At 48.6% G+C, this 16,930-nt stretch overlaps 2 protein-coding genes across 2 annotated transcripts in view; one reads left to right on the top strand and one right to left on the bottom strand.

Moving 5' to 3' along the window:
* Nucleotides 1-286: 286 nt before the first annotated feature.
* Nucleotides 287-6,845, bottom strand: LIPT1 (lipoyltransferase 1). Its single transcript, XM_077296528.1, has 3 exons — nt 6,663-6,845; nt 3,266-4,442; nt 287-2,535 (listed from the first exon to the last, which is right to left on the bottom strand). The coding sequence occupies exons 1-2, from the start codon at nt 6,697-6,699 to the stop codon at nt 3,316-3,318; spliced, it is 1,164 nt and encodes a 387-aa protein (XP_077152643.1). The 5' UTR covers nt 6,700-6,845; the 3' UTR covers nt 287-2,535; nt 3,266-3,315.
* A 3,061-nt stretch (nt 6,846-9,906) lies between these two features.
* TSGA10 (testis specific 10) overlaps nt 9,907-16,930 on the top strand; it is a 177,355-nt gene continuing 170,331 nt past the window's right edge. Inside the window, exon 1 of the mRNA XM_077296527.1 lies at nt 9,907-10,267. The gene's annotated coding sequence lies outside the window, so the exon portion shown is untranslated. The remainder of the gene's footprint in view (nt 10,268-16,930) is intronic.

Here is a 16,930-nt window from a genome sequence, read left to right as displayed (position 1 = left end):
TGCTTAACTATTCACAATAGCAGTAATTTTAACCTGGGGTGCCCAAACTTTTACAGGCCACTGTGTGTATCTATTGCACAGGAACATGTATATTTATTGTCGCTCCCTTTGTTCGGTCTTCCCCTCAGTTGATTGTTCAGATTCATCTTATCTTCTTATTTTGTATATATCTGATATAGATTTTCCTTGACAAAAGAAAAAACAAACAAACAACTAAATGGAAAAGTTGGAACACAATCTGTTAACTCACTTCTGGAATAAAACACACTGAGCATCACAAATTGCTTTATTGTGTAGAGATTACTACAGTTATAGTCAGAATGGCTTATAGAATAAAGTTTATTTTTATTGAACAGTAAACATCAGAAAAAAAGGAACAAAATAATGTTTGTTTTGTTTTTTTGTTTTGTTTTGTTTTTTTTTTTTACATACTTTGCCCCTTAAAATAAAAAAAAAGATAAACCACCATAAAGCAATCAGGTATATAGTTATACTCCAGGATTGGCACGTAAGTTGTGCCCATGCTGTATGAGCAGGAGTTGACTATAACATTTAGCAAAAGCTCCTGGATCCTTCTGTGGTACTTCCACAGCATGAGCACAGGTTGCCAATCATTGCGATCACAGCAACAAAGCCTAACAATAGTCGCCTTGTTTCATATATCTCAAGAAAAAAAACTATGCTGATGGGCGGTAGGTACCATGCACAAATTTGTGGATGGCCTCAAAGCATGTCCAGGACATAGCCATGAGGAAAACTGAAGTGTTACATAAAACATCAGCACTCCAATATTGCCAAACTTCTGGCTTCTTCACTAACGCCATGTGAAGGACAAGGTCCCAAAACTTCATCATTTCTACTGTGTCTACAGGGGTCCAGAAAGGAAATGATGGAGTGCGATTTTGAGTTAAAAATTGTTGGGGGTACAAATCTGTCTGGGCCACCATGAGGTTTACAAAATGCTTACAGAAAAAGACTTTGAAGAAGCTGAGGCCGGTGGTGTCAAATTGGTCCTGATTGCAACACAAAATCAGGCATCTGTGGCTCATAATCTTTGGGGGGTGAGGTCCAATAGGGGGTAACTAATGGTGGGTGCTGGCTCATTTGCTGTCCTGGGGCATCTGTGTGGGGGTTCATTATCACTAGAGGAAGAGGAGGAAAAATAGAGAAAGGTGGCATCTCCTCCCTCACTGTTAGAGGCAAGGAACGTGTATGGTTCATCAGTTGAATACAGTCTTTGGGAAGAGAGGGACATTTTATTTTTTACGTGGGTGGGGTGTGTGTGGGCTGCATAAACAAATTGTATTTAGGTGTTTTTGGTGTTATATAAAACATCAACACTCCAATATTGGCTAACTTCTGGCTTCTTCACTAAGCCCATGTGAAGGACAAGGCCCCAAAACTTCATTTCTACTGCATCTACAGGGGTCCAGTTAGCAAGTGATGGAGTGGGATTTGGGGATAAAAATTGCTGAGCATACAAATTTGTCTCGGCCACCATGAGGTTTGCAAAACTCTCAGAGAAAAAGACTTTGAAAAAGTTGATTTCTGTGAGGCCGGTGGTGTCAAATTGGATTCCTGATTGCAACACAAAATCTGGAATCTGTGGCTCCGAATCTTCAGGGGATGAAGTCCATACAGGGTCACTAACGTTGGGCACTGGCTCATTTGCTGTCCTGATTTGGGATTGTATATTTAACAATTACCGTTCCATCACTGACCTGTGATGTTTTCTCTTAAGTATTTTATATTGATTTTATTTTTTGTTGTAGTGTATCTACGGTAACAGAGGTTGGGCCAACAGGAGGAATCAAGGGGAGCGGGTCATGACTGATTTACTATAAATACTTCCTGTCTTGGGTTATTTGACTATGCGCTTTTTTTCATGGCTTGACAAAAGCCCTGGGTGGCTGAAACGTTGCTAGTTTTCCTGTGTATACACTGGTGTCAATAAAAACTATTTTTGTGGAAGGAAGGTACCTGGTGCCTTGGATTTTTAGAGTGCATACAATTTTTACAACCTATTGGAGGGGCTGTATCAAGTCTGTACGAAACACAGAGTGGTGCATGGGATACAGCGTGCTCACTGATTGGTGCGATTGGATGTTATTGTCCGATCGCACCAATCATTGTTGGGGCTGTTGTTCCCTAGAACCAGCCTATGATCATTGCTGTTATGGCACCAATTATAGCCTGACTTAAAAGTTTCAGGCAATTCTGTTTGACAAAACATTGAAATCGCTGTGATTGACTGCTCAGAATTGAACAGTCAATCACAGCAATTGTAATTCATGCGATCACCGTGCAAACCGCCATGACGTAACTGTACGTCATTGGTCGGGAACCCCTTCCTGAACATAATGTATAGGTATGTGAAATGTTAAGAAGGGGTTCATCTAAAATCCATCTATAAAGATTTTTAATAAAATATTTTTCTACATAGCTACTCCATATTACATGATACCCAAAAGCATTTTCAACATATTAGTCTGTTAATATTACCTCTAATATCCTAGTGTGGTAAAAAAAAACCTTCTAAGGGTACCGTCACACATTGAAATTTTCATCGCTGCGATTCGTGACGTCGCAGCGTCGTATAATCATCGCTCCAGCGTCGTAGACTGTGGTCACACGGTGCAATCACGGCGCTGGAGCGATGCCGAAGTCCCCGGGTAACCAGGGTAAACATCGGGTAACTAAGCGCAGGGCCGCGCTTAGTAACCCGATGTTTACCCTGGTTACCAGCGTAAACGTAAAAAAACAAACAGTACATACTCATCCGTCGGTGTCCTTCAGGTCCCTTGCCGTCTGCTTCCTGCTCTGAGTGCAGCCGTACAGTGAGAGCAGATCGCAGCACCGCTGCGCTCTGCTCTCACTTTCCGGCCGGCACTCAGAGCAGGAAGCAGACGGCAAGGGACCTGAAGGACACCGACGGGTGAGTATGCACGGTTTGTTTTTTTACGTTTACGCTTGTAACCAGGGTAAACATCGGGTTACTAAGCGCGGCCCTGCGCTTAGTTACCCGATGTTTACCCTGGTTACAAGCGAAGACATCGCTGGATCGCTGTCAACACACAACGATCCAGCGATGTCAGCGGGTGATCAAGCGACGAAAGAAAGTTCCAAACGATCTGCTACGACGTACGATTCTCAGCAGGGTGTCTGATCGCAGTAGCGTGTCAGACACAGCGATATCGTAACGATATCGCTAGAACGTCACGAATCGTAACGTCGTAGCGATGGAAATTTCAATGTGTGACGGTACCCTTAGAAACAGTACAGACTTATTGTATAACACAGTAAAATGATTAAAAATTACATAATTGACACAAACTTCTCACATATCAAGTTCCACTTTGTGTGAACATCATCATCGTCTGGGTAGCTCCTTGATAAAGTAGTCACTAAGAAAATTATTTCTCTTGGACAAAATTTACTGCCGACCAAACTCTCCTGCAGCTCAGAGCCATGCTGCGTGGACAGCCAGTGACTGGGCAGTGCCAGTGAGCAGCTCTCTATATGGCCATTTTTTATAGACATGGTTATAGTACCATCCACCACAATATCCTTATGCAAAATCTGAAAGGTCTTCTGCACATCGAACTTTGGCGTCTTTCCATAAATCCAATCCCAAGTGCACAACTCCTTTATTTTTGGTGTAATCCCCGGAAAGAAGGCCTCATCACTTGGGTCAACTACATGAATTATTGGTTTATCGTCATACAGAAAACTATATTCTTTGGTGACGGCGTCCATAACGGCTTCACATGTTAACGATGGATGAGCATGGGAGAGGTTCTGAACAAGTGAAGGCACGCTAGGCGTGGCATTACTATGTATGCCGTCATAAGGACTATACAGCACTAAGGGTAAAAGGGAGCTGTCGGCACTGCACAACAGTGTACAGTGGTGGTATGCAACAGTCCTTCCAAGCTTTGAAGCAGTCCCCGACACCTTGTACTTTCCATCTAACAGGAGGTCGTATCTCTTTGTGGCTTGTACATCCAAATATGGCTGCAATGACTTAAGAGCCCTAATAACTAGATGTAAATTTTCCATTCTATCGTATTTTTTCTTGGATGTGAAGAAAGTTAAGTTGATATTTCCCAAATCATGAAATACGGTCCCACCGCCACTTCTTCTCCTCGCCAGAGTAATCCCCTTCTCCCTCATCAGATGAAGATTGCATTCTTTCCATGGATTCTGGTGCCGACCGATCACCACCGTTGGCGAATTCCTCCAAAGAAACAGGACACTCTTTTGTTCCAGGTCCATGTGATCATGAATCCAGTCCTCAACCGCCAGATTCTCATACACATTGCTTGATGCCGACTGTAGAATGAGCCCTTCTCTAGCCAAACTTCCAAATCGTGCAGCTGTCCTGTGGCACAATATTGGTGCGAAAATCCTTTTCAAAGCCAATGGACTGAACAGCATTTTCACTAAATCGAGAGAAAAAAAAAATAGCGGTTAATGTGAATAAAACCTGGACGTTGCATTGAAATTCATTCTTAACATGGTTAGTTTACAAATTTTGTTTTCCGCTACTGCCCAGATTTGGACTAAAAAGCTATAGCAGTAATTATTGCGCACTGGGAGACTAAAACTTGGGACTGGCCACAAAAAAAACATAATAAAAGAGATTTATACCTATATAATGATCATTTAAAGAGTAACCGTTATTTTAATTTTTAATAGTTTATGTCGAAATAATTAACTTTGTAATAGATATTATCAAGAAAATGGATTGTTCTTTCACTCTCAATTCAGTGGTAAAATCTGTATTCAGTGAAGACTGATTTTCCCATTATTGAGAGAGGACTTGACAGTTGGTGCTTTTAAAATTCTATGGAGGAAGAAGAGGGAGGATATAGGGGGAAGCCAGAAATACACTGCTGCAAATTCCACTGAAAATACAGTACTGATCGTCATCTCTTATCTCAGTAATCAGAAAACCTGTATTAAAGATATATGAACAGACATTTTACCAGTGAATTGAGAATTTTGAAAATAATTGATCAGTCCTGGCAGAGAGAGAAACAGATTTCTCTGATCAGATCTATTATAAAGTTTCAGATTTTCATATGTACTATTGATTTATATATATATATAAAAAAGTAAACAAAATAAAACAATTCTTTAAATCCTCACATCATCAACTCAATTCAGGGGAAATGTATTAAAAGATGATGCCTGTTCAAAGGAAGGTGCGACCGTACCTGTTGGAGCGGTGGCTGCTTATTGCAGCAGGCGGGTTGTTCTTGGAAATCACCATATACAGTATGTCTGGCACAATAATGGTCTGGGCACAGGAACTGATCATGGAAAATTAGCCACTATGGCATTTATGAAGTCAGAAAGAAAGGTTATCAACCTCATTAATGCCCCTGAAACATGACGGTGAGGTTCTGTTTGCTTGTGATGATAGTCGGGTGCCAAATGGAAGCCCCCAGGTTTATCGTCTAAGTTACAAAGTCAGACCTGATAGAGCGGACATCTGAATGAGGCCTTTTTGTGTGCAAAAAAAAAAAAGAAAAAACAGGTTGATTTTAATGAGTTTTTTTTATCCAGTTTTCAAACATTTTGGGCCCATGCCTCTGTTTTTAGCATCAGTGCTGCTTCCATGTTTCTCAAATGCAAAAAAAAAAAAAATACAAAACTGCAGACTTCTCCCTGAAATTGGATAGTAAAAAGCAAGGCCTAATAATAAAAGTCAGTATTAGGCCACGTTCACACGTTCAGGATTTTACATCAGTATTTATAAGGCAAAATAAGGAGTGGCACAATCAGAGGAAAAGTATAATAGAAACCCGTCACCACTTCTGTATTTATCACCCACTCCTGGTGTTGGCTTACACATACTGAGGTAAAATACTGAGCGTGTGAACGTGGCCTTACAGAAATACTGCAGTGTATCAAATGAGCAATCATCCCTATAAAGTCAGCGGAGTGCCCCATATAACCGATATAAGGGACCAGTAACGCTCACCTATAGGGACAATTATTTATTTCTTTACTTAACTTATGGCTAAAAATAAAGTTGCAGTTGAGTTTCATCAAAAACGTCCCACCTTTTGGCTTTTTCGTTTTCGCAGCACATCTATAATTGATGTTGTTCGAATCACAAGTCAGTTGCTAGGATGTCAGAAAGAAGATGAAAAGAGTTTCAAACTAGCTCTAAATCTGAGAGAGCTCGCTGACAGACTGTCAGTTAACTCATTCTGCAGCCAGCGATAGTGTAACACAGGAGCTATAGCTGGCAAACAATGCAACATTTTTTATGAAACCCAATTGCAGAAATTATTTTTAGCCCCAAATGCATACATTTTAGTAAAAAAAAAAATAGGACTAATGGACAGCCCCTTTAAAACACATTTATGCAAGCAGACGGCCCACTCACAAACAGTGCCAGCCACAGGTGTACTTTACATTCATTGCCAGCAACTTGTCACTAGGGGGCGCTCGCTACACACATCAGGGAAGCACTGTGAATAACGAATGCAGCTGGCGCCCTCTAGCGGCCTCTATTTCAGGCAAGCGAGGCTTTATACTATAGGCTCTAGGACTCGTACAGCCAGGCTTTGCTATATGTCGTTACTCTGCAGTGCGACCATGCGAAGTTACGGATGCCAGAACTTGTACCACCACATCCACACAATTACCTCCCCGACTCCGGCACGCTGAAGTCTTCCCGCACATGCGCAATTCTCAAAGTCTGATTCATTACGCTACAGTAGAGGTCTGCTGAAGGACCTGTGATGACGTCCCGACCATGTGACCGGTCACGTGTGTGGGAGTGGTCGGGTAGCAAGTTGTGGAGCTGCTGGAGCGTCATGTGCTCTTCCGCAGGTGTCAGAGCTGTGAACTAAGTCATACGTTGAGTATTTGGCGGGAATTTTCCCACAGCCGTTTATCTGCTCCACAAATGTTGCCTGTGGATTTTGTGGCAGATTTCATTTTCCCCATTAGTCTAAGTTCACACTGGGCGTTTTTGCTGCTGTTTACAGTGAAGCCTATGAGTTTTCAGAAACCTCATGGACACACATTGTTTTTAGTATTTAATGCTTTGCATGTTTTAGTTTTTTTTTACATAGACCATGTTACTTTCAGCGTTTTTCATTCACTGACATGAATGGGTGGTGAAGAAACGCATAGTGTGAACTTACCCTTACAAGGGAGTATTTACAGTGCACATTTTGCTGCAGTTGCCTCTTATCTGAAATGACCCCAATCAGATGAATGGAACTGATTTACACCTGCAGAAATAGCGGCAACAAAATCTGCACATCGGCAATAAGGCTATGTGCACAAGTTGCGGACTGGGGTGCAGAATTTTCTGCACAAAATCCGCGTCTCCTGGCAGAAAACGCAGGTGCAGATTTGACGCATTTTTTATGCGGATTTTGGGCGTTTTTGTAGCGGATTTTGTGCAGATTTCTGCTTTTTTTACCCCTGCGGATTTCTATAATGGAAGGGTTCAGAAACGCTGCAGTTCCGCACAAAAGAAGTGACATGCTCCTTCTTTTGATCCGCAGCCGTTTTCATGCGGATTTTCCGCACCATTAGCACAGCTTTTTTTTTTCTATTGATTTACATTGTACTTTAAATCACTTTGCGGAACTGCAGCGTTTCTACACGGAAAAATCTGCTTCGGATCCGCACTAAATCCGCATCGTGTGCAAAGGAAAAACAGAGGAAAACACCAAATACAAAAGGTCCAAAATGTAGTATTTAATAGGATATTTTATTTGTTATTTAAATCTTATATAGGTAACACCACAAGTGAGGTAAGGCGGAGAAAAACACCAGAGGGAAAAGATGGACACACCACAAGGGACGGAAGAACAATGCAGAAATTCTGACTAGCAGCAACACAATAAAGTATAAAATGTAAAGTGCCTATGTGCAAAATCGCCATCATATGACCTGATCTTATCAGCATATACACATAACATCGCTATTTAGAAGCTGCATAAGTAAATCAAATGGATGGATGTGGTAAGTGTGTGCAGATTAAATAGTGGATATATGGAGGAAAAAATAGGGCAAAGAAAATGGGGGAAAAAAGAAATGAGAGGTAAAATGCCTGTGCTGGAAGTGGAGGGATCAACAACAAATATAGGATCACTCATGTGCTGAGTGTACATAATTCAATAAATATTGATTGATAGGTACAGGAAATATAAGGGATAAATCCTCACATAAATACCTAAGATACGCCCACCGAGACGCGCGTTTCGGCGTCTGCCTTTCGTCGGGGTGGCGACATCCAGAGGGAATGCTGTATTTAAACAGGGAACAGCCAACAAGAGATGGAGTGGGTGTGGCGTGACGCATGACGGCACTGGAGGTTACCAGGCGTCGCCTCGCCACAGACCCACGTGACCCTCGGCGCCGCAATCAGCTGACGTGGCGTCTGAGGGACGCGAGTGAGTCGCCCGACAGGGTTTGGGGTACTCAGTACCAAGTCCGGTCGCACTTAAAGGGGATGTCACGGTGGCTGCGACCCGGTCCATACCCTGGGCACTCAAGCTAAAAGGGGAATAGTCTTTTAAGGGTTTGGTGAATAAAGCCTGTATTCGTGACGCCACCTGTGGTTCTCTGTCAGAGGGGACCGACGCTGTTTAAAGGGGTCCTCTGGGGTGATGTTACTGCAGCATAGATGGTGAAGCTTCCTACAGGTGAAGCAGGGCTCCCAGTGTAGTGGGCAAGGATGGTGGGTTGCCAGTAAATAAACGAAGGACACAGGGTTGCAGTCTTTACCTGGTTTACTGATGGTAGCAGGCCACAGTCCAGGGTACCATCAACACGTACAGATGAAGTCCAGGCAGCCTGAAGACATGTGGAAACCCCCATGACTGGTCGGTTTGGGAGTCTTCCACTTTGCGCTGGTCTATTTGTGCCTTGCTATCTGTAGTGTCCTAACAAGGTCTTTGTTCTCTCAAGTCCTGGGACAGTGCCTGCATGGTAGGCAGCTTGAGCCGTTCCGCTGGGGTCTCTTTGCACGGTGACTCCAGGCTCTAGAATGCTGCTGTACCACAGGTGTGATGTGGGCAATTTATGTATAGTCCTATGCCCTCCGGTTCTGCTGTGGGAATTGCAGTTCCTTACAGCCTCAGGCTCCCGGTGCCCGGCCTCTGCGTCTCAGCTCTGAGGGGCTCAATCACAGCCCTCCTTAAACTTCTAATCACTCCTCTGTGCTCCTTCCCTGTCTCTTGTCTGCACCAGACTGACCAACCCCTCCTCCAGACCAGGATGGATATAGGGAAGCTCCCCTAAAACCAGGTTTTGAGCTCCCTCTCCTGGCCTGGAGTCAGAATATGTTGCATGTACAGTTTACCTGCCAAAGGGATCCCTCCTGTCTCCAGGTATAACATTACCTTCCCCGAGAGGAAGGCAACATCACTGTACTACCTGAACTCCTGGGGTGCCACACGAGTACTATGGGTGGAGCCAAGTGGAACGCAGTGGCGGTGTGCGTTCCACTCAGCCTGCTGTCATTGGTGGAGCAGAGCACGTGGGTCACATGGTGAACGGGTCCTAGAAGGTAAGTATAAGGTCCTGCTGCGCTACAGAGCATATAAGAGATGGCAGGAAATAGAGGATGAACAAAGAAAAAGTGTTAAATTACTAACTAATGAAAATATGAGAGAAAACAATCTGAGATGGATATGAAATATAAAAGTAATATGGATTATAAAGAATGAACGATATATGGAAAAAAATATTAGGGAAGATATTGGTGAAGGTAAAAAGAGTGATAAAGAAGCTGATCATGAATAAGGAAAAAATTGTTAATATAAAATGATATACTGCGAATTATAAAGAATGGGATGTGAAGTGCAAACGGTTGTGTGAACATATATGAACATATCTGAAAAAAGGATCATGATAATACAAATGGTAGTGTAAATGTGTAAAAATCATGATGTGCTAGTTGGAAAAAATAAATAAAATTAGATTAAATTAAATGAGGAAAATAATAAATTAGGGACAGAATATGAACATGTTCGTATTATAATATATGTGCATCATGATTTATAATAAATAAAATAGTGATAATTGGGAAAAACAAATTAAAATGCGTAATATGATACTAACAATATATTTGTCATTTTCCATATAGGAAAAATTCTTTATGGTTGTTCAACCACTGGCAATGTCCAAAGTCACAGGTCCGGAATCCAAATGATGAGGAAGAAGAAGCAGCGTCACAGAGGACAAGGACCAATCAAAGGTATACAGGCTCCAAAGGGATACTTGAAAGGTGAAAAAAAGTGACTAAACTGTGAAAAAATAATAAATATAGATAAATATACATAATAAATATAATAAAATATATAATATCGAAAAGTGTTAATCTATCTTCCGTCTGTCTGTCACGGATATTCATTGGTCGCGGCCTCTGTCTGTCATGGAATCCAAGTCGCTGATTGGTCTCGCCAGCTGCCTGTCATGGCTGCCGCGACCAATCAGCGACGGCCACAGTCCGATAAGTCCCTCCCTACTCCCCTGCAGTCAGTGCCCGGCGCCCGCTCCATACTCCCCGCAGTCACCGCTCACACAGGGTTAATGCCAGCGGTAACGGACCGTGTTATGCCGCAGGTAACTCACTCCGTTACCGCCGCTATTAACCCTGTGTGACCAAGTTTTTACTATTGATGCTGCCTATGCAGCGTCAATAGTAAAAACATCTAATGTTAAAAGTAATTAAAAAAATAAATCATTATATACTCACCTTCCGCCGCCTTTCCCGCTCCTCGCGACGCTCCAGTGACCGCTCCATGCAAGCGGCAGGTTCCGGTGCCAAGGATGGTCTGCGAGAAGGACCTGCCATGACGTCACGGTCATGTGATGGCGACGTCATCACAGGTCCTGCGCGCCTGCACGAGAAGGAGGCGACAGGACTACAAAGGCCACTCGGAAGGTGAGTATATGTTTATTTATTTTTTTTAACTTGTGACATACGTGGCTGGGCAATATACTACGTAGCTGGCCAATATACTACGTGGCTGGGCAATATACTACGTGGCTCTGTGCTGTATACTACGTCGCTGTGCAATATACTACGTGGCTCTGTGCTGTATGCTACGTCACTGGGCAATACACTACATAACTGGGCAATATACTACGTCACTGGGCAATATACTACGTGGGCTGTGCAATATACTACGTGGACATGCATATTCTAGAATACCTGATACGTTAGAATCAGGCCACCATCTAGTACTGTATATAAAGCTGAGAGGAGAGTATGTGTATGTGAGTGTATGTATCAAGCCATGCCCACTCCACATAGCCACACCAACTCCACACGCAAAGCCCCGTTTGCGGCAGCAGGTCCGGGATGCAGATCCTGATGATCACCGCGTTCCCTGATGTCTCGTCCATCCACCGGCCGTGTGGGTCTCTGTCTGAGCCAGGGGGGTCTCTGCCTCTGTATCTCCCCGGGGGTCTCAGGCAGCGTGCTGCGCCGAGTCTGTGCTGGGATCTCTGTCACTTGTAGGGGAGTTGCTGGTCGGGCTGTCTCCAGTGGGGTCGGCGGTGTGTGTAATCGGGGAGGCTCTGCCACCAGTCGAAGGATCAATGTCAATGGAGGAGCAGAATTTCTGCGTGACACTGGCTCCGTGCTCTCTGTTCTTGGTGTCCCCAATGCCGGGCTCTTCTCCACTGTCTGAGTTTGGGGAGTCTCTGATGATGTTGGGGTGTCTGTCCTTGGTGATGGGGCTTCTCCCTCTGTGGGGGGGCTGTCCCACTGGCTGCGAGGTCTTTGAGTCTCCCCCGGGAGAGGACCGGAGAGTGCGGGGAGCCCCTAGATCCCTCAGGGGTCTCTTGGGAGGGTTGGGTGAGGGGGGTCTGGTCCGCTCCGGGACCTCAGGAACCGGAGACACAACATGAGCAGGAAAGAGAGGGAGGAGCTAAGAGACTGCATCTCATAGAGAGAGGGGGTGAGAGACAGCACACACTGCATGTAATAGAGGGGAGAGCTGCAGGAAGCATGGGCGTCATGCCTGAGGAAGAGCATGGAGGCAGCATATCAGTCCCACTATTAGCTCAGCGGGGGACACTGCAGCGGCTAATACCATGGCAACCGGGCATACAGCGCCGGCAACAGCCATAAGATTATGGCCACTCAGAAGGGGAGAAGTCTGCACCTCATGGAGGAGAATAGTGTCACTGGCACCCTGATCATACACTGCAATGCCAGGGCTGGAGCACAGCAGCGGGTGTGTGAGATACAGAGGCAACCTGTGTATATATACATATATATATATATCTATAATATAACGCTGGGAGCGTCACTCTGTCCGAAGCCTTTATAGACTGCGCAAGCGCCGGCGCAGTCTGGACCCCACAGAGTGACGCTCCCAGGAGATCGCGCTATGCGTAAGCACTGAACGCACACCGCGATCTCCAACGGAGAAGCAGGGACGAGCCAGGAGGGTGAGTATGCAATATTTACCTGTCCTCCGTTCCATCGATGCGTGCTGCTCTGTCCTCCACATCCTCTGCCTGTGATGTTCAGTTCAGAGGGCACGATGACGCACTTAATGCGCGCCGCCCTCTGACTGAACAGTCACAGCCAGAGGATGTGGTGGATGGACCAGCGCGCATCGATGGAACGGGGGACAGGAAAATATAGCAAGTGCCGGGGGCCTGAGCTAGCGGCGACTCCGGCACCTGACCCCCACAGCGCGCCGGTGTCCCCGCCTGCTCAGGCCCCCAGCACAGCCACGCACAGCCGCCCGCACTCACCACAGCCGCCCGCACTCACCACAGCCACGCACAGTCGCCCGCACTCACCACAGCCACGCACAGCCGCCCTCACTCACAACAGCCACGCACAGCCGCCCGCACTCACAACAGCCACGCACAGCCGCCCGCACTCAGCACAGCCACGCACAGCCGCCCGCACTCACCACAGCCGCCCGCACTCAGCACAGCCGCCCGCACTCAGCACAGCCGCCCGCACTCAGCACAGCCGCCCGCACTCAGCACAGCCGCCCGCACTCAGCACAGCCGCCCGCACTCAGCACAGCCGCCCGCACTCAGCACAGCCACGCACAGCCGCCCGCACTCAGCACAGCCACGCACAGCCGCCCGCACTCAAAACAGCCACGCACAGCCGCCCGCACTCACAACAGCCACGCACAGCCGCCCGCACTCACAACAGCCACGCACAGCCGCCCGCACTCAGCACAGCCACGCACAGCCGCCCGCACTCAGCACAGCCACGCACAGCCGCCCGCACTCACCACAGCCGCCCGCACTCAGCACAGCCGCCCGCACTCAGCACAGCCGCCCGCACTCAGCACAGCCGCCCGCACTCAGCACAGCCACGCACAGCCGCCCGCACTCAGCACAGCCACGCACTGCTGCCCGCACTCAGCACAGCCACGCACAGCCGCCCGCACTCAGCACAGCCACGCACAGCCGCCCGCACTCAGCACAGCCACGCACAGCCGCCCGCACTCACCACAGCCACGCACAGCCGCCCGCACTCACCACAGCCGCCCGCACTCAGCACAGCCACGCACAGCCGCCCGCACTCAGCACAGCCACGCACAGCCGCTCGCACTCAGCACAGCCACGCACAGCCACCCGCACTCAGCACAGCCACGCACAGCCGCCCGCACTCAGCACAGCCACGCACAGCCGCCCGCACTCACCACAGCCAGGCACAGCCGCCCACACTCAGCACAGCCACGCACAGCCGCCCGCACTCAGCACAGCCACGCACAGCCGCCCGCACTCAGCACAGCCGCCCGCACGCAGCACAGCAGCCCACACTCAGCACAGGCGCCCGCACTCAGCACAGCCGCCCGCACTCAGCACAGCCGCCCGCACTCAGCACAGCCGCCCGCACTCAGCACAGCCGCCCGCACTCAGCACATGATAGGATGGGGGCGCAGGATAGAGCAGCACATGACAGGATGGGGGTGCAGGATGGAGCAGCACATGACAGGATGGGAGAGCAAGATGGGAGCAGCACATACCAGGATGGAGACCATATACCAATATAAATGCTCGCCACCCGGGCGTAGAACGGGTTCAATAGCTAGTATATATATATACACGTATGCTGTGTGTGTGTCTGTGTGTGTTGTGATGCAGTGACCCCTGCTACAGCTAGGTGGCGCTGCATGTGCTCCTCAGGATATACGTGGAGGCATATCTGTAGTTGTAATGGTTCAACTAGCCACACACACCTCCCACCTATGGGAGTGGCTACAAGTATATAATGTGACCATGTGGGTCACATGAAAAAGAGATGGATGGACCTTAGTGGTCTGTGTGCCAGGTCCTGGAGGGCCTCTGTGTTGGGAGGTCCTGGGAGTAGGACTAGATCCCTGAAGAGCACATGGGGGAGGCCTTGGACCTGGGGGCCTGTGTGTTGGACGGTCCCAGATGGGGATGGACGTCCTGAATAGCACACAGAGAGGACGTGTGTGCAGAGTCCGTGATGGCACTGTGTTTGGGGAAGCTACAGCCCGTCTGAGGATCTGGACTGTCAGGTGGCCTGGTGAGCAAGGCATTGCCCGGGACGGTGATCCCAGTTCGGCAGCTTCTCTGAGATAGTACTGACAGGAGTCAGTGTACAGCGTATGGAGCAGGAGCTCCTGGAAGGTAAGCCAGCGTATGGGGTGCTGTGCAGTCACCCATGGTAACTGGACAGAGTAAAAGTCCAGCATGATTAGAGACTGCAACCGTAATGTCGTATGTTGGTGCCTGTTGTGCTCCATGGACATTAATGAACTGTATGGCGTGCAGTCACCCACGATAACTGGACACAGAGGTTAGGCATGTTTAGTGACCGCGTTTCAAAGCCGTATACTATGATGTGAAGATTGATGTAAAGACTGTTTGCTTGTCCTTCATATTTCTGTGGCTTATGACTCCATAATAAACCACATGGACTGTTAAAGTGAAGACCCGTGCCTGACTACGTTAATCCACTGCTAAATGAGTGTCCCCCAATACACTCAGTAAGTGCAATCTTACAGTGTGTTTATATATATCACCCCCTGCATGTATATATATGTATGTATGTGTATATGTATGTATGTATGTATATATATATATATATATATATATATATATATATATATATATATAATTAGCTATTGAACCCGTTCTACGCCCGGGTGGCGAGCATTTATATTGGTATATGGTCTCCATCCTGGTATGTGCTGCTCCCATCTTGCTCTCCCATCCTGTCATGTGCTGCTCCATCCTGCGCCCCCATCCTATCATGTGCTGCTCCATCCTGCGTCCCCATCCTGTCATGTGTGCGCCCCCATTCTGTCATGTGCTGCTCCCATCCTGTCATGTGCTGCTCCCATCCTGTCATGTGCTGCTCCCATCCTGTCATGTGCTGCTCCCATCCTGTCATGTGCTGCTCCCATCCTGTCATGTGCTCCCATCCTGCACCCCCATCCTGTCATGTGTGCGCCCCCATTCTGTCATGTGCTGCTCCCATCGTGCGCAATCATTCTGTCATGTGCTGCTCCCATCCCACGCCCCCATTCTGCCATGTGCTGCTCCTATCCCGTGCCCCCATTCTATCATGTGCTGCTCCCATCCTGCGCCCCCATTCTGTTGTAATGTGCTGCACCCATTCTGCCTGTTCCTGTTTCCATTCTGCCATATGTTGCTCTCATCTTTCTCTCTCCGGCTCTACTGCCCGAGTGCGGCTGTGTGTGGCTGTGCTGAGTGCGGGCGGCTGTGTGTGGCTGTGCTGAGTGCGGGCGGCTGTGCGTGGCTGTGCTGAGTGCGGGCGGCTGTGCGTGGCTGTGCTGAGTGCGGGCGGCTGTGCGTGGCTGTGCTGAGTGCGGGCGGCTGTGCGTGGCTGTGCTGAGTGCGGGCGGCTGTGCGTGGCTGTGCTGAGTGCGGGCGGCTGTGCTGAGTGCGGGCGGCTGTGCTGAGTGCGGGCGGCTGTGCTGAGTGCGGGCGGCTGTTGTGAGTGCGGGCGGCTGTGCGTGGCTGTTGTGAGTGCGGGCGGCTGTGCGTGGCTGTTGTGAGTGCGGGCGGCTGTGCGTGGCTGTTGTGAGTGAGGGCGGCTGTTGTGAGTGAGGGCGGCTGTGGTGAGTGCGGGCGACTGCGTGGCTGTGGTGAGTGCGGGCGGCTGTGCGTGGCTGTGGTGAGTGCGGGCGGCTGTGCGTGGCTGTGGTGAGTGCGGGCGGCTGTGCGTGGCTGTTGTGAGTGCGGGCGGCTGTGCGTGGCTGTTGTGAGTGCGGGCGGCTGTGCGTCGCTGTTGTGAGTGCGGGCGGCTGTGCGTGGCTGTTGTGAGTGCGGGCGGCTGTGCGTGGCTGTTGTGAGTGCGGGCGGCTGTGCGTGGCTGTGGTGAGTGCGGGCGGCTGTGCGTGGCTGTGGTGAGTGCGGGCGACTGTGCGTGGCTGTGGTGAGTGCGGGCGGCTGTGGTGAGTGCGGGTGGCTGTGCTGGGGGTCTGAGCAGGCGAGGACACCGGCGCGCTGTGGGAGTCAGGTGCCGGAGTCGCCGCTAGCTCAGGCCCCCGGCACTTGCTATATTTTCCTGTCCCCCGTTCCATCGATGCGCGCTGGTCCATCCACCACATCCTCTGGCTGTGACTGTTCAGTCAGAGGGCGGCGCGCATTAAGCGCGTCATCGTGCCCTCTGAACTGAACGTCACAAGCAGAGGATGTGGAGGACAGAGCAGCGCGCATCGATGGAACGGAGGACAGGTAAATATTGCATACTCACCCTCCTGGCTCGTCCCTGCTTCTCCGTTGGAGATCGCGGTGTGCGTTCAGTGCTTACGCATACCGCTATCTCCTGGGAGCGTCACTCTGTGGGGTCCAGACTGTGCCGGCGCTTGCGCAGTCTATAAAGGCTTCGGACAGAGTGACGCTCCCCCAGCGTTATATTATATATATATATATATATATATATATATATATATACACACAC

This window comes from Ranitomeya variabilis, chromosome 3 (genome assembly GCF_051348905.1).
Source record: "Ranitomeya variabilis isolate aRanVar5 chromosome 3, aRanVar5.hap1, whole genome shotgun sequence".
In the NCBI taxonomy this organism is placed as follows: Eukaryota; Metazoa; Chordata; class Amphibia; order Anura; family Dendrobatidae; genus Ranitomeya; species Ranitomeya variabilis.
The sequence above is the reverse complement of the archived record's forward strand: the minus strand, read 5'-3'. Positions and strand labels throughout refer to the sequence as shown.

Excerpts from the sequence above, each read along its gene's own strand:
- LIPT1 (XM_077296528.1), bottom strand. The coding sequence starts at position 6,699 with ATGTGCGGGAAGACTTCAGCGTGCCGGAGTCGGGGAG. Across the intron at positions 4,443-6,662 it reads AGCGTGCCGGAGTCGGGGAG|TGAAAATGCTGTTCAGTCCA; the intron begins GTAATTGTGTGG and ends CTCTCGATTTAG.